This window comes from Heloderma suspectum, chromosome 3 (assembly GCF_057233095.1).
Source record: "Heloderma suspectum isolate Gila_16-S chromosome 3, 16-S_ref, whole genome shotgun sequence".
Classification (NCBI taxonomy): domain Eukaryota; kingdom Metazoa; phylum Chordata; class Lepidosauria; order Squamata; family Helodermatidae; genus Heloderma; species Heloderma suspectum.
This window is the reverse complement of record NC_139460.1, coordinates 250,208,175-250,226,271: the sequence shown is the minus strand read 5'-3', so window position 1 is coordinate 250,226,271 and position 18,097 is coordinate 250,208,175. Positions and strand designations below refer to the sequence as shown.

The window sequence follows — 18,097 nt, the reverse complement described above, 5'->3', positions numbered from 1 at the left end:
AAGAGGGGCATCCTTGTTGGTCTGTTGTAGCAAAAATGAAGGGCCAGATCCAGGCTGAGTTAATTATGCTTTACTCCAGTCTTCTCCAGCCTGGAGCCCTCCAGATGTTGTACTTAAACTCCCATGAGCTCCTACTAGCATGGCCAATGATCAGGAATGCTAGAAGTTGTCATCCAAAACATCTTGGGTACACCAGGCTGCTTTAGTCCAAATAAATGGGACTTCAGTTAGTCATGACTAAGTTGTCTCATAGTTTCCAATGAGATTAAAGCATTAGTCTGGATTAGTTTAAATTTAGTCTGGATCCAACCCAAAGGGTACTCTGCCAATTTTTACCCCACTCTTCAGCTGAAAAAACATGAAATGAAGAGGAAACAGAAGGGCAGGAAGGAGGGGGAGAAGCAAAGTCAAATGCCCGTTCTTAATGTTAAATAATTCTTACAACAACCAGCTGGGATAGAAACAGTTCAGGGAGAGGGAGAGCCAAAAGAAGCTGGTGTCTCAGCAGAGCTGACAAGTGTGGCTCTGTTTCTCTTCTTTCCCTCTATGAAGCCTGATCATAGAATCATATGAGTTGGATCTAATGTTGTCATTCCACCAGCACTGGCGGAATGGGACTTCCCTGCCCTCTCCTCTCCCCTGCAGCCCCCTCCACAGGGGAGCCCTCTGGAGCAGATTTAGAGGGCATGCAGCAGGAGGAAAGGAGGGGGAAGTCCTGTTCTGCCAGCAGTATATGTTCCACTGGCAGAACAACACTGGATCCAGCCTTATGGTCCACACATACACTACTACACTGGTAGCATGGTTACTACACCTGGGTAGTCTCGTACCCTTCCATACTACCAATGTTTGAAATGGGCAACTGCATGGAAAGGATAGATTGCATGGGAAGCTCTCACAACAATATCACTGACCCCCATGGGCAGGTCAGTGTGTAAAGCTTTTCCAAGTACTGAAGACAATGGGGATGTCCACTTAGGCAGGACTTTGTGCACTCAAGGACTCTGAATTGGGGCAATTATGTTTCTGGTTGAAATGTCGTAAGATAAATTCTGTATGGGTTGTATACTCTCACATGTCTATAACCATCCTGCTTGGCCAGCTGTGTAAGAAAAATGATTCTGTTTCAAACTCATTAGAAGATTAATAATAGCACACATGAGTTCTTTTAAAAGCCACACATTGTCTTCAGTGAATCAGCTTCCTCTTGCATGGCCAGGTAAAGGCTGGTTCACCAGCTATACCATTCTTGGAAAAGAGGCACTTGAATACTGTGGTACATGCTGCGGTAACCTCCCAATTTGGCTACTGTAATGTGCTGTATGTGGCACTGCCCTTGAAGGCTGCAATTAATGCAGAATGTGGCAGCCAAATTAATTTCTTGTGTTAGCCTCAGGGAGGAAATAACATCTCTTTTAGATGAGTTCTGCTGGCTGCCAGTTTGTTTCTAGGCTAAACTCAAAGTATTGCTCCCCAAGCTTTGAAATCAGTTCCCCACCTCAATATGACAAATCTAAGAGTTTGCCTCTTTGAAGCTGGCAGTTCATGTTGTTATATTGAGAATACAATTCCATACATGCCTACTCAGATATCTGCCCCATTGATGTCAATGAGACTTACTCCCTGGCAAGTGTGCATAGGATTGCAGCCATAGACAGGCTTCAAACCAGAGGTGGGCAACTTGTTGCCCTCCAGATGTTGTTGGACTGCAACTCCCATCAGCCCTAGCCAGCATAGCCAATGGTGAGAGATGATGTGAGTTATGATCTAACACTATCTGGAGGACCACAAGTTGTCCACATCTGATTTAAACAGTTAGTGCTTGTTTTATAATTAGTGCCTGGTCACATGGATTTTGACCAGTCCCCGTTTCTTTTATTTCTGTATTTATTATTTTATGCTATGAGAATTCTGACTGCAAAAACCTTGGAAATGAAATAAATATCCCCCTCCCGACTGGAACACATGGTTACACAGAACCAATGAAATATTCAGCATTTGATTCTTTTTTATATCATCCTCAGGTTAATATATATATATATATATATACACACACACACACATACACACACACACACACATATATATATACATATATAACAGTACTGTAAAAAATACTGATAACTGGGTATATTTCTTAATGTGTCAGACACATTAGAATGGTTAGGGACAACTGGATAGCATTAGCCAAATCATAGCTATTTTTCAGAATGTATGAAAGCAAGTTAGTCAAAAGCACAGAAGTAAAAGAAACTGTTCAATCCATTTGTACATTGATTTAACTAGGTATTTCATTCTTCATGTGTGTGTTTTTCTGGGTGTCTTGAAATAATCCTTTTTCTTTCTCCATCCTCCTACTTAGACATTGTTCACAGACTTACTTATTTATGAAGTCTGAAGGTTAGCTCCTACCTGCTGAGAGTAATTAGCCCTGTTCTTTGTGTCCTATGCAATCCTGTCTGATTAAATGTACACATTTGTTTTACTTCTTTTCATGTTCCTTCTCTCTCTACTTGTTTTCCTGACTGTCTAAGTTGCAGTGATTTTTTTTAAAAAATGTTTTGCCTGCATCTTTCCTTTAGTATGCAAATTTCTATGTGAACTTTTTAATATATAGAATGCCTGAGAATTGGTGTTAGTTGTGTCAATCTCTGTATTATTATTTTGTATTATTCTTTCCCAGGGCAGACAGTTTTAGTGAATATCTCCCTCCCTCTAAACTCTCTAAATATTGCATGACAGATTGGCTTTGTTTTGGAAAGCCTGAATGCTCCAGTGGCCCGTCGTTAGAGCAGCAGGTTATGCATCTTGGGAAATGCTTGGTGTTTAGTACAGCTCATCTTTTGCTTTTTGACACCATTTCTATTAGGCAACCTACTAATTCCTCTTGCATTTACTTCGTGTGTGTCTTTCTCTCCCGCCTCCCACCCTTCCCTTCCGTCGCTACTTTTGTTCCTTGGCCATGTTAAAGTTTCCAATTGACTCCTCCATTGTTACAATTTGTCACTGCTGGAAGATCAATTTGTTTTACTCCACTCCTCAGCACAGGAGAATCGGGTGCCAGATGTCTCTCTCTTTTTTTTTTTTAAGCAGCCACATTATTCTTCTGCTGCCCAGCTTATGCCTGATTGCTAGCTGGCAACTGCGAAAGAAAGTTATGTTGCACATTCCTTAACTACAATCCCACCCCCAATAATCTATATTTGGCAATTCATTTACTATCCTGCTTTGGGGACCACACAGTTGGATCATACAGAGAGACAGCAGTATTTATTCTTAGACCTATTCCATGTTCAGTTTTTTTTTTTAAACTTCGGGTGGTGGTGGTGGAGAGGCGCGCGCGCACACACGAAAACAACAAAGTAAACTTCGCACCTCTATTTAAAGTCTCGCAGTCCTTGATTCTCCCGCGCGACAATTAACTTCTTACCATTCCTCCGCTTCCTACCAATTTCAACCAACCCAACTAAGAGGTTGGCGTGTTGTTCTTAACCATCCTTCACATTATTTTGGTAGGCGAGATCTCTCTCCACCCCCCCAGCCCCCACCTCCAAGGAACAGACCTGGCACACTTGCCCGCGGCTCTTAAGACCACAATCCTCTGCACGCTCACCTAGGAGTAAACTCCGTTGAACACAGTGGAACTTACTTCCGAGTAAACATACTTAGGCGTACGCTGTAAGGTTGACCGCCTAGGCACACCTACTGGGGAGTAAAACCCATGGAAGTCAGTAGAACTTCCTTCCGAGTAATACACACAGGACCGGGCTGTACGTAGACGCCTCTCCCTCCCCGAGTAGTTTTCAAGTCCAGGAGAAACTATTTACAAAATAACAAAGAAAGCCAAACAAAAAGCCAAAAACCACCCTCGCCTTCGGCTTTCTGCGCCTTTCCAACAACTTAAGTGGGGAAAGGAGTATACAGTACATACCTAGCTATTCGAGAGAAATCACACGGCTGCTCATGATAGCAAAAAACATTTCAATGAAGCCTTTAAGGAACGAGAACTCCCTCCGCCCGCCCCCAACATCCCGGAATGCATGCAGTGTCACAGTTACTAACAGCTCAGCCCGACGCGTGTTTACTCAGAAAACAAATGCGCGGAAGACCTTTCCAAGGAAAAGGCGCATGGGCCTGCAGCCTAAATTACACTACGCCGCGTGTGAAAGTTGAGTACTCAACGAAGTGCACGCACGCACAGAGCCGAAGTGTCCCTTCCACCCGCTGTGCGCCTAATTTTTGCACAAAGAAGCTACAGAGGCACAGCGGTAATTTTATTTTTATTCTGTTTTGCAGCTCGCGTTTTGTTTCCTTTGGTCATTCCTCTACAACTGATGGATTCCCCTCTCCTTTTGCATTGTCTCCACTAGACCATTCTCTTCTTCCATCCTTCCTTCCTCGCTTACCCCCCCTTCCTGCTCTCTCCAAAAAGGATCATTGTTAGTTTCTCCACTTCCCCGCCTCCTATTTATTTATGCCCACGTCACCGGGGAGACCCCGCCCCCTCCTGCATCTCATTAAGTGCCTAGTGTGTTTCTTTTTCCCTGTCAATAATCCTGGATCCAGACTACTTCGTTCCTCCGGATTTCGATCGCCCTTTTTCTATCTGTCAATCAGCGCCGCCTTTGAACTGAAAAGCTCTCAGTCTAACTTCAACTCACTCAAATCCGAGCGGCACAGGCTCCCTATATCTGCGGCTTCTACCCCCCCCCCCCGTTTTACAGCTGACTTGTTTGGTTTGTTTGCTGCAAATTTTTTTATAGTTCCCCCCCCGTTTCTCCCTCCCTGCTTATATAATTTTTTATTATTAATTTTTGTGTGTGTGTGTCTGTCCGCGTGTCTGCGTGCGCGCTTTGCACGCTGATCTGATCTTCGAAAGAAAAGAGAGAGAAAAAATCCAGAAGAAGGAAAAGAAGAAACCCAAAGTCACTGGTGCAAAAGGAAAGGAGCAGGGACACTGCCCTCCCCTCCTCCTCCTCCTCCTCCTCCCTCTTTTCCCCTCCCCAGGAGGAAAGAAAGGGGGGAAAAACTTTCACCTTGGGCTCTTTAAAAAAAAGGAAAATTGCAAACTTCCCCCTTTTCTTTCTTTCCCTTTTTTAAAATCCTTCCCCCTTTTTTCTCCCTCCCTCCCCTCCGTCCTTGCAAAATTGCTGCTTGGTGGGGTAAGTCAGGAGGAAAATGCCGCAACTCAATGGCGGTGGAGGGGACGATTTGGGGGCGAACGATGAATTGATCTCTTTTAAAGACGAAGGGGAGCAAGAAGAGAAGATCTCGGAGAACTCTTCGGCAGAGAGGGATTTAGCCGACGTCAAATCGTCTCTAGTCAATGAATCAGAAACGAATCAAAACAGCTCCTCAGACTCGGAGGTATGAAGGAACCCCCTCTTTCAAAGACACCTGCCTCACTCCACCTTGGGGGTTCCCGGGGAGAAGGGCTGGGAGGGGGGGAGAGAGAATTGCAACGGGCGGCGGCGGGGGGGCGGCGGCGACGACGGAGTTTTTTCCCTGAATTGCAACTGTTTCTTCCTTCTTAATCGTCCATTGCCCTGTTGCTACCGTGGTGGATTTAGTTATATCTTTGTTGTGTCAAGTTTGCAAAAACTTCTAACTTGTTCTCTTTTTCTCTTTCTCCCCCCCCCTTCCCTCCCACCGACATGTCTCTCCCGTCCACCGTTCTGCTGGCTTTTGTCTGTTACATTCTAATTTTCGTCGTTTCTTGATGGAAGGCGGAGAGGCGGCCTCCGCCTAGGTCCGAAAGTTTCAGAGATAAATCCAGAGAAAGTTTAGAGGAAGGTAAGTTCCTGATCACTCCTTTCCAGCCACCCCCTTTCCCTGTGATAGTGGTGGTGGTGGGGGGGGGAGATCTGAAACTCTCCAGTGACCCTCTCCACCCCCCCACATGTGCTCTCTGTTAACTCTTAAATATATTTTTGTTTCGCGAAACATTTTCTAACCGTGATTTCCCTCCCCTTCTTTTATTTTCTCCTTGTTCCTCGTTCCCCCGCCATGTTAGCTGCGAAAAGGCAAGATGGAGGGTTGTTTAAGGGCCCACCGTACCCTGGGTATCCCTTTATAATGATTCCCGACCTGACCGGCCCCTACCTCCCCAATGGATCCCTCTCGCCCACGGCAAGAACGGTAAGTGACATCTTTTCCCCTTGACTTTTTACGCGGCGATCGTGCATTTCCGGCCTTTCCTCCGCCACCTCCGAAGCCCCCCTGATGGCTCCTGCATGGCCCACCCGCCCCTTCTCCCCCAGTCTCCACTCCCGGCCGTGGCACCGCTGCCAGAAACTTTCCCAAACTTTTGCGCCTTACACAGGCTGGGGGGTTTGTTTACACGCCTCCATGTTTATGCCTTTACTTTCAGTTTGGGTGTGTGTGATTCGGCCCTGCGACTTAAAAACAAAGTGGATCCAGTAGTCCCCCCCCCCCCCCCCCCGAACAGACCCTCCGGTATAATTTCCACAAAACTATGTGATTTCTATAGTGCTCTGTTTTCTTCTGCCCTCTTGAGTGGCGACTTGGTTTCTTTCTCTCTCCCCTCCCCCTTTTCTTTCCTCCCACTTAACCCTTTACTTGCTGCCACAACCTTCCTGAGTTACTAATTTACTAGAACAGTTGCCATTGAGTGATTAATTGGTGTTAAATTGCATCTTTTTTTTTTAAAAAAAAGGACTCTTGTTTTAAAATATATTGTGGGTAGCAGGTTATAGGCGAACTTTTTTGCTTTTCTGCATTTGTAAGAATTTTTGAGAAGTTTATGGCATCTGTGTTTGGGGCGGGAAAATTTTATTTGCATTCTTTTTCAAGGCAGCCTTTTTAAAAGACAGAAGCTCTTTTTTGTTGTTGAAAAAGATCATGGATGTGAATCTCATTCGGCATAGAAAGATCATGGATGTGAACCTTCACCCCTATCTTTCAACGTGCCCACCCTTGTCTAGCTAGCTGGAGCTGCTTTTATTTTGTTAGGAAGGGAAGATTTGAAAGGCTCGCTCTTTTTTTACTTGTTGTTTGGCTGATCTGAGTCTTCAGGAAGGGTCAGAACGCAGTATAAAAAGGCAGATGGAAACAGTCACTAGACTGCTCCCTCCTTTAAAAACAAAATTCAAACAATTAAATAAAGAAACAAGCCCTCACTTAAAGGATTTAAAAACCAAAACCAAAAAGAATTCTTATTGAAGGGTATATACTTTTATGGGTGTGGCAGAAGGAGCAGAAGGCGTGGCAGCATGAATGGAGGGAATAAGTTGCTGTAACCCTCAGATTGTGGTTTTATTAAACTTTTGAGAGGTGTAAAGTGTTGGCCACTATTCTCACACAACCTCATGGATTTATGCCAGCTCTACTTCCTCTGCCCAGAAGTAATATATTCTTCATTAATCTTGTTTTAAAACAACATTTTTTAAAAAAAATATGAGTCTCAATACCCCCAGGGAATACAGAATTTGTATACAGTTTGATTTGCTGTCAGGTTTTCTGTTTAATATTTTGGTTGAAGTGATTTTTCCCCCAACCTACCCCATTTTTCTCTCTCCTTCAAACTACTATTTGCCTGCTCCCGTCTTTTCTTTTATGGTGGTAATAGGAGACATCAATTTGATAAGTAGATGCGGAATCTGTGATAGTATTTACCTAGAGTATGGGATACTTTCAATGTGTTCATTCTACAAGTGTTTTAAATATCAGATCAGGCTTGTTTATATGGAATGTCCAAATTCAGATGACAAATTACAGAGGGAAAGGATGACAAAATAGTGTTTACTTGTATATTTTTAAATGTTTTCAAGGATGAGGTTAACCCAGTCAAGATATTTCATAATTTATTTTTATTTTGGGGCCATGGTTATAGCAAGAAGACATTTTGGTGACCACAGTTTTAGCATAGTGGAAAGGTGACTGACTTTTGTAATTGGAGAGATGATGGGACAGGTAAACTCTGTTATATGTTAGTAGGAATATTGTGGTTATTTTGTGGCTTCTTAAATTACTTACTATGAAAACATAACTTTATTTCTTGAAGTGGGTTTTACTCAAAATAGAAATAATTCTGGAAATTTAAATTAGGTTGGCAGGTGAGAATAGACGTACTGTTTGTTTAAAAAAGGGGGATATCATGCCTCATATTTATTTACATCTTTATCTAGTAGTACTTAATAGTTATTGTTTTGTTCTGAATCATATCCATCACATTTTGAAATGAATGGGAACAATTTGTAAGGATATTTGAACAGATTTTGGATCAGGCCCTCAATAGTTATCAATTAATAGGAAAATATTCTCCCCCTCCTTATATTTAAACATCCTCTCTGTAATAATGCACTGTTTCTGTGAATTCAATGCATTATATAAAAACTGTTATTTTATTGTTGGTATAACAGGTGACCTTGTTCTTTGGCATCACATGGATTTAAAAGGCATTTTCAATATTCAGTAGGCAATTTTATTATGTGTACATCAGCCAGCTACATACTTTAGTTCCTTTCTTCTGCTCCCATAGATTTGTGAATGCAGATTAAATTATGGTATTAAAGGAAATCCATCATTTGTTTATACCGCAAAGCAGAATAATGTCATATTTAAAGAGTTGATTTGCTGTTTTACTGTTCAAGGTATATTCCAAGAATTAGGCTGTTTTTTATTTCCTTATACCTTGCATTAAAAAAAAAAAAGTATAGATTTTTCCATATAGGTAGAAATATCACACTAATGCTTCACCTAATGTTCCACATTGATCTTTTTGTTTTAAAAAGTGTTTTATTTCCCTTTTCAATGTCAGACTGTTTTATTTTTATTTAGAAGATTTAGCTATTCTTAAATATACCACTCAGTTATTTGGTATTCACAGGGTGCTTAGCAACACTGATTTCTGATTTTCCACTTTAAAAAATATAAAGAATTCTTATGAATCATTAACAGTGCAATCCTTTACATATCTACCCAGTTGTAAGCCCCATTGGGGTCAATAAGACTTACTACCAGGTAAGTGTGTATAGGATTTGCAGACTACATCTGCTTATGATGAATAATACATTACTTCAGAAATAATGCTTTAATTGCTGAAGACTCGATAAAGCTTGATAGCAATAATGTTACTTTGAAATGAGAGAGATTCTTCTGAATAATGCTCATTTTGCCTTTGATAAAGTAATGTGTCTGGCTCTTAAGAGGACCAATATGCATTAGGAAAGGCTGTATTAGAAATGAAATAATACATTCCAGAATACACTTGTGGAGGGACTGGTGCAAAAGGGATAATAAAGGAAACTGCATTTCAGAATTTAACAGTAAAACAATTAAGGATTTATATGCAATTCTGGTTATGAAAATAATGTTGATATTAACATATTATTTTTTCATGAGTGTTGTTGCATGTGCCTATTTCCTATGTTTCAGAGATTTGTTTCAGAGTGTTCAGTGGGAAAACATCTTGCATTTGTTGCTGAATCTAAAATGGTTAGGATAGGGAAATATGGGAGCAGCTTATCTGTGATTTGGTGAAGATTCATTAATGGAAATATTTTAAAAATAATGCCTTGAAAATGTAGTTTCTTTCTTTTATCCCCCAAATCAAACTACATAAACTTCTGCACAAAAATGTAGGTGCCAGAGTGTGAAGAGTTAATGGCATCCCCCCTCCCCTTTCCCCTGTCTTGAATTGTTTTGACAACACTTTTCAAAAGTGTGACATTCTGAGCCCCTGCAACACAATGTAATATTACTGTAATCACACAGGTCATTACATTTTAAATAGAGAACAATGAAATGCTTATCGTGGTGAAAAAAAAAAACAGGTGTTCCTGCCCTTCTTTGGTATTTATGCTAATTTGTTTTTCATCTCCTTTAGAAGTATTACGGCTCAGCATTGTTAAGATTTCTGCTTCCAACATGAGGTTTTTGATTCATTACTAATCTTTAGGGGTGAAAGCTTACTTGATTTTTGAAATAAGGGTTATGGTGTTGAACTCGTTGGATATTCATAATATACATACAGTTCTCATATGTCAATGTGTTTGTGCTTCATGGCGTGGATAAGCTATTCTTTGAATTGTACCATTCACCTTCTTTATGGCAGTAAACCAATAATGGTGAAGCAGTTCCCCACATCCCCCTCAGTTCTGGAACTGTGTAGCTATTTTCAACAGATGCTCTTCTGACACCAATCAAATCAGAATCTCTCAGTTCTTAGTAATGTTAGAACAATGTTCCTGCTTCAGAAGTAGCATGTGAAGCATATCATAAATAGCAGCTAGCATTATCTTTGTAAACTTTGTCTAAATAAAGCATTTAAACTTCTCTAGCATGATTTCATTTTAAAGGGAACCAAATCAGTGAATGTTCATCAACCACTTCTCACTTGAAAGGTGTGGAAGGGGAGGTGATGATTACAAAGGCTCTATAGAAGTAAAGTTTCATGCTTCTTCATTATAATGAAGTTCACACCATCTTTTTACTTGCATGTCCCAAATGTTGCCTTTTGTTTTTAAAAAAACTTTTAACAACATTAAAGTTGTTAACATTTAAATCAGCATGCCAAGATAGATCTTTTGGTTTAAAAATTCCAGGTTTCATGAATTCATAAGAAAATTCATTAAAAAAAAAAAAAGCAGTATAGAGAAAGGACAGCTGCAGGGTTTGTTTTTTTTTTAATTCTTTTGCATCAATGTGTGTGTTTCTGTACCATGAATAAAGCTGCAAGGCCCCCATTTCCAGCTGTCTGGCAGTTATGTGGAAGTTGGATTATGGCTGTTAAGCATGAGACAACCTGGATTTAGCAAATGCTTTCCTAAACAGGGTATAGGTGACTGTTGTGGAGGTGGGGTGGGGGGAGTGGGGAAGAGAAAATGTTGGGGCAGTAGTTCATGGTTGTTCTTAGAGCGTACATATTGGCATAAAAAAGAAGAAAGACTTGCAGATAAGAGAGCATGGATATGTTTTTGTTTTTCTATTCAGGGTTGTAGGTGGAATTAGAACATTCTTCCCACACCTTACCTGTGGTGGGAACTTTTTGTTTCTTGCTGTTAGAGACTGCTGCAGACACAGCTGCTTTATTGTTTGCTCAGTAAGAAGAGTTTGTATTCTTCCAAGCCTTTTTCTTTTTTCTTTTGGTATTCCTGCTCTCTTTGTACTGAGCTATGGCAAATATGCAAGCAGAGCCTTGCCCATTGACTCATAATTGGGCACATTTGTGAAGGAAATGGTTAATTTTACAACCAAAGGCAAACTTGCACCTCAACAGGTCTGCTGAAAGAAATGTGCCACAGTCATTTGCTGGCAGGCACTGAAGGGTCATAAATCTACAGGGTTTATTTACAGCCTATAACACTTATGAATGTTAAGATATTTGACGCCACGCTGGCCTTATAATATCCAAGGTCCACAGACACTGGCAGTGGGTCAGGTTTCTTTCACTAATTATAAGCAATGAGAGATGGGGGAAATTGGGGAAATAACCCCATGAAAACCTTAGATTGTTGAGGGGGGGGTTGTGTGTGGGGGGTGGGGGTGCTTATTCTCCTAAGTGCAGGGCTGGCCTTTTCATGTGATTCAGAATTAACCCTTCCTATGCTGAGGGACACCGTGGAGAGCCTTAAGCACAGCCTATATTCTTTTATCAGCATGCTCACAGTCTTATGTAGATATCTAGATAGAAACCCTGCAAAATATTTCCCAGAATACTTTCAAGAAACCTGATATAACCCTCAATATATTTGATGTAGCTGGGAAGGGGGGGGGGAATAACATCCCTGGATTAATTCATAAGTTAAATGTATTATTCTGTATTTTGATAGAATTTGTGTTTATTATTTTTTTTAAGAAAGCTTTGTCTTAATAAAAATAATATCCAGAGAACAAACCAGTAAACATTTTCAATTTTAAAAACTTATCTTAATGCATGTACCCCACCTTCCATCTTTTAGAAAAGGGAATAAAATCTGAGTTTACAGACAATGGACTTGAAGAGAAAACACATTAGAAAAATGTGTATCTTGGAAAGAATGTAGAAAAATCCAGAGGCCAGGGGACAACAATTGGTTGTCTAAGGAAGAATGCTAACACGTAGGGATCCTTGGGGAAAAAAATGTTGAACTCAACTGCTGAAAGGGAAGCAGCGATCTAGGGACTGATTGGCTCTTAAGTGTCTTGAAAGTCTTGGAGCCAAAGGAGAAGCATCACTTGAGGGGTTTCCCTCCAGAACTCCCTGGATCAAAGAAGGGAATTGTTTAAATGCTTTTAAATGTAAGAGTGCTTCTCTCTTGGTTTATATGTTGATACATTGCTCTCTTTTTAATTTATTCAAATCTAAAATATCAATCTTGAGTTTAAAGAACATCTTAGGAATAGTGATGTACACTGTCATATTCAAATTGCAGATACTGATTTTGAAGGGAGACTGAAGAGAAAGAACACATTTGTTTCCTCCCATACATTTTCCCCGTCTTCTATTTGAAATCCTGACTTTTTTTTTTAAAGAATGAGATAAAACCTCCCCCCCACCCTCAAAACCCACACACTTTTCCATTAGTAAATGTTCTAGACGTCTAGGACAGTGTTCTATGAATTTTCCTAACTACTGGAGTTCTATAACTTATTTGCCTCTAGGAATGAATCTGAATCCCTTAACACCACATTACAGAGGTGATGTGGTAGGATCTTTTAGCAGGTTATCAACAGTGGTGTTCATCTGTTTCCCGAGAGAATTAATTCAATTGCAACTCTTTAATTTCAGGTTGGTCTGTTTTTGTGTGTTCTTTTGCTTTAAGTACGCCAAAAACTGGATCCCCATTCTTACTGAAGCAGTGTACACAGTCAAGCAGGCAGCCATGAATTAGTTAAGTTGCTAGCTAAAGTTTGGCATAGTGAAAAGAAATTTGGGAGCCTGGTTGGCATTAACAGGGTACAGCACATTTTACAGAGCTTAATTAGTACGAACTGTAATTGTTCTTGGTCTGCCAGGAGGAGTAATATGCAGGAAAAGTGGAGTCGTTCTTTTGCAGTCTTCAGTTTTAAAACGATAAATCACTTGCATATTTGTGCAATGATTCAAATGGAGCTGAGACCTCTCCATCTCAACATGTGGTAAATTGTAAAGTCGATGAATTGCAGATGTAGGCTACAGTCAGACTTTGTGTGTGTGTGGAAAATGCAGAATGAATGGGAAAGAGGGACAGTATAAATATTTACTGAGAAGATAACTGAACTTTAACTTTCTAGACCAATTAGGAAGCATCAAAATATACTAGTAATTTTGTTTATAGCCATTTATTTTAGTTTTAAGTAAATTAAGTCAAGGGCAGGGACACTATTAGCTTCAATGAACTGTTAGTCATTGAGAAACAATGGTTTTCTTACATAAAAAACACATAACTATTGGATTAGTAGAAATCTGTTTGCTGCTACTACTTGCACCTAAATAAATTAATAAAAGCAACACTTAAAATGTTTCTGCAGCAAAACCTTTAATGAGAGTGTAGCAAGCTTGTCTCTCTCTTAGAGAACATGATACAAGTTCTATAAGAGATCTGTTTCTACATTCCTTGCACACCCAGAAGTCTCATCAACTTCCCTGAGACTTCCTGCTTGAATATGGGAAGCATAAAGACTATGTCGTTCATTTTTAGCATGTTCGAAATGCTCAATGATCCCATTGTTTGCATCTCAGTTATTCAAAGCTACTTGTTAGCTTGATTTAGGCTCCATTTACACTGCCAAGTAGCACCAGTGTTGTTATTTTTTCTGTATTGGTTACATAGATACTACCAGATAATTTAAATCAGAAAAACTAACTTTTTTTTTTGGACACACAGTAGCAATATCATCATTGGTAGCAGAGTGGTCATAAACATAAAAATCATTGGTGCTCTCTCTTTATGGAGTTTATACCAAAGGTGGGATAAATCAGTGGTAATTTAGGTGTGTATTTACTTTTGGTTGTTGTTGTTGTTCAGTCGTTAAGTCGTGTCCGACTTTTCATGACCCCAGTTATTTTTGGTATCTATGCACTTTTCCACATGTAAAATATCCCAATGATATCTGAGTAACATTGAACATGTAAACATTCTTCTGCAAATGTTAAAAGCAGAATGAGTTACTCTTGTGCTTTGTTGTACGTATCCTCCAATGAGGAGTTAACAATATTGTCTCAATCCAGATGTCTCACTTCATGGTCTCCAAATCTGGGTTTATGTGCAACGTCCCCTTTCTGCCTTGGACTTCCAACATCTCCTTAACAGTTTTCTATGACATTGTTTGCTATAACATTATATTTATTACCATTTTTATTCCATACTTCCTTTAAGGCTGTAATTGGAACTTGCGACTACGTTACTCTGCGACTTTTCAGGCATTTGAATCTCCGACCCATGGTTAGAAAATCAGGAAACGTGACATCTGATTTGAATAATTGTATTAGGGCTATTATGTACAACGAAGACTGTATTCCTTCTGATAACTCTGGTATTACCATATTATGGGTTGGATCCAGGCTTATTTATGACTAACTTGTCCCATGTGTGATTTTACTGTTTTAAATTGTACTGTTGTACATCGCCCAGAGTGCCGGGTGACTGGCCAGATGGGTGATTAAGAAATTTAATAAATAAATTGATTTCAATGGGTCTACTCTAAGCATGACTAAGTCTGAATCCAGCCCAATGTTTTGGTTATCTAAATGCTTTGGAAGTCCTCAAGGACATTTATATAGATGAGGTGGTATGGTGGTTTTTTGAACCTAGAATGACATAGTTGTTGGGTTTAGAGGTACTAAATTCCCAATGTTATGCACAGGGATAGGTAACCTGGTACCTTCCAGATCTTTTGAACTACAACTCCCATCAGTCCCAGCCAGCATGGCCAATGGTTAGGGATTATGTGAGTCGTCATCCAAAACTTCTGGTGGGTACCAGGTTGCCTACCCCCTGGTCAAGCAGAATAGTCCATGAACAAAATCCTTAAGTGACTAGGGAGTGGCTCTACCATTAGATAATGTTGGAGCCACTGCCTCTGAAGCATGGTTTGGCACACGTGTTTATGACATCTGAATCTGAGTCATCGTTTGAATTTTCATTTTTGTCATGGACTTTGGCTGGAACAATAAAAGTAATTCACCTGAACAATAAAACAAATTGATATTTAATAAAATATCAGTTTCCTAACTGGTATTTAAAATAGATGATCAGTGACTGATTCCTGAGAAATTTCATGTTTCAAATTTTAAAATGAAGGGCACAATGCTTGCAGAATCGTGACCATAATTGACTTCTAATTTTCAAGATAATAATGCTTTTTCCAGTATGATCAGGCTTTCAGACAGAATAATAACAGCAACAGCAAAATATTAGAGAATGATGGAACAGGTAGGTCTTGCTGAGAAGAAAATATTTCACTGTTAAACTATTTTCAGAGAAGGGCATTATGGCAGGGTGAACATATGTGGATAGGTTTTTCTTTCTTTCTTCAGTCAGCTACTTGAGGTGAAGAATATCATTGTATTGATGGTGATAGGTTAACCATGCATTGCTCTTCTTTTTTTGAAGGGTTACTGTTTAAAGCAAGTATTCCATTTTGCAAAATAAGAGAAAAAGGAAATTAAAAGGATTGTAAAAATCCTAGAAATCGAACCTGTTCATGTACTAACCACATATTAATTTGGAAGTAACTTTCATTGGTGTAAATAAAGGTCAGATACTGTGTTTAATCAGACCCCAGTTCTGATATAAATGATCTACACATGGTTCCGGCCAGGTTTATAATGGTTCAGTGGACTGCACTAGTTAAATGGTACAAAACTCAAATGAGACTAACTTAAACCAGTTTAACCTCTGGGACCAGATTCCTTTGGGACCAGATGTACCCATCCAAATACTACCAGGTTAGCACTTATGTTTTACTTCCGCTGTTGTGTCTGTAAACCTTCAGATGTTATGGACGTTAGTAAAATCTCACTGGCTTGATTCATCATCATTTATTACATTTTTATACTGCCCCTTAGCCGATGCTGTCTGCATGCTTTACAGAAGTTAAAACATTAAATACAATATAAAAAGTTCATGATTTGGTGCTACATCAATTACCCTTGTGTTGGTGCATTTTCCTCCTCCTTTCCCCACTCCTGTTGTGCTTGATAGTCTGCTCCACACTTGTGTGTGAAGAGGGCTGCAAGCATGGAAGGGAAAGGGGAGCCTCACTGCTAGCCCTGCCTTGATGTCTACACATTGAACAAGGATGTCTGAAAATGGGAAGCCTATGTGCATAAAACTCTGTGTAGGCTTCCATTCAATCTAGAACCCTGTGTGACCACAGTTCTAGGTCATGTGTGAAGAAGTCTACACATATAGGCTTCCCTTGTCCACATGTTAAGCATGGGCATCTGACATCAGGGCTGGGGCAAGTAGCGTGGCTCCATTCCCGCATCTGTGTATGAATGGGGCTTATTTCAATTTGTCATGACTAGTTCAAACCATAGTTTGCTGTTGGATCCAAACCAGCTAATGGTTTGCTCTTCCAATCCAAACAAGGATTGAAAACCATGGCTTGAACACAGTTTGCAATGCTAGTTTGTAAGGCAAGTGGAAATCATAGTTTGCTGATTAAAAGGATATAACTACATGAGTATGCAGGGCAAGGGGAGAGCGCATGAGTGCAAGGTTCAAATCTGTAGCGCTGAACTGGGTTGGCATTACATGAGTCATATGGCATGTCCCACAGCTTTAAGGAGTAGGCAATCCGGTGCCCACCGAATGTTTTAGATTACAACTCCCATTAGACCCAGCCAGCACGGCCAGTGGGTCAAGGATTATGGGAGTTATAGTCCAAAACATCTGGAGGACACTAAATTGCCTACCCCTCTGTGTAGATAGTTATTTCCTTGTCAATCTACACACTACACAAGATACGCACTTGATCTACAGAAATAAGTGTCAGGTCTGTTTTCTTAAAGGAGAAACTAAACTGGTATAATCTTATTAGCATTGAAAGGAATAACCTAATGTCATGTGAGTCATGGAAATGATTTCTTCACTTAGTTCAGCTAATGTTGATACATCACAGTGCAATCCTATACATGTCTACTCTGAAGAAACCCCATTCAGTCCAATGGGCATTACTCCCAGGTAAGTGTGTATAGGATTGCAGCCTCAGTAACACAAATAAGATTTAACACAAATGTTCTTACATTAGGAGGTTGCAACTAAAACAGACTGATTGAATTAAAACAAATGGTACTTTTATTGTGAGAACAGGGTTATGCGGAGAGTTGCATTCAAAGATGGCTGCATTATTCTTGACAAATTGTTGTGGAATATATATAATATTCAGTGGTACATGAGAAGATATGACCTTGAATGAAATATCAAAAGAATATGACGGCAGCCTGCTGGCTAATATTTTTAATGTATTTTTTGACATACATCTCTTTTCTAAGGAGGTGTGGCTTATTGTGTCTTGTATAGATCTAAAACGTTTCCTTTTAATTATTAAGCCTTTTTTCTGTCTACTCTTTTCACCTTGAAAGATGTATAAATAAGTATAAAAGCATAATTTAAAAATATCCATCTGTGCTAAGGAGATACTAGATGAACTGTATCTAAAGGGAATTCACAAAGAACATAACTTTCCCCACCCCCACCCCCTTTGCAGTAATCAGAAAGCAACACATAAAGTAAAGCACCTCTCCTAGTAAGAATATTTGCTTGTATCTCTGCATCATCTTTATATCAGCCAATGGCACAATGGCCTCATAGTGTGTGGGTGTACACGTACATAATATATTTTTTGCATTGCAGTTCAGATTTGCTCACTTCTTAACATTTTTTTTGTGTCTAATTTCAATAGACTTGAATGTTTCTATGATGCTCAAACAAATAAGTGAAGTTTGTAATGCATCCATCATTTCAAGAATAACTGCATGTAGTATATGTGGGCCTGTATGTGATATTTATAAGTTTGGTAGGTGGACTTAGGTGCTATTCAGTGTACACTGACAATATGAAATTCTGGTGTGCTCCAGCTGACCATAGAGGGGCTCTATGGGGTTTGTGGAAATCAAAGGCTTGGCAAGTTTTCCTTAAGCTGTAAATCTGGCAGTTGGAAAAGAGGA

The 18,097-nt window shown here is 39.8% G+C and overlaps 1 protein-coding gene and 1 long non-coding RNA gene across 16 annotated transcripts in view; one reads left to right on the top strand and one right to left on the bottom strand.

The window, feature by feature from the left end:
* The window catches only part of LOC146351019 (uncharacterized), a 47,783-nt gene extending 43,745 nt beyond the window's left edge, over nt 1-4,038 (bottom strand). Inside the window, exon 1 of the long non-coding RNA XR_014789491.1 lies at nt 3,932-4,038. This is a non-coding gene — a long non-coding RNA (uncharacterized LOC146351019). The remainder of the gene's footprint in view (nt 1-3,931) is intronic.
* TCF7L2 (transcription factor 7 like 2) overlaps nt 917-18,097 on the top strand; it is a 256,898-nt gene continuing 239,717 nt past the window's right edge. For 5 of the 15 annotated variants that reach the window (XM_084846186.1, XM_084846190.1, XM_084846188.1 and 2 more), the window contains exons 1-3: nt 918-5,367; nt 5,727-5,793; nt 6,014-6,138. In XM_084846186.1, the coding sequence (XP_084702312.1) occupies nt 5,179-5,367; nt 5,727-5,793; nt 6,014-6,138 (381 nt within the window). In that variant the 5' untranslated portion in view covers nt 918-5,178. Of the gene's footprint in view, nt 5,368-5,726; nt 5,794-6,013; nt 6,139-18,097 lie in introns of all 15 variants that reach the window. The other 10 variants (XM_084846196.1, XM_084846195.1, XM_084846193.1 and 7 more) reach the window with 5 other exon arrangements.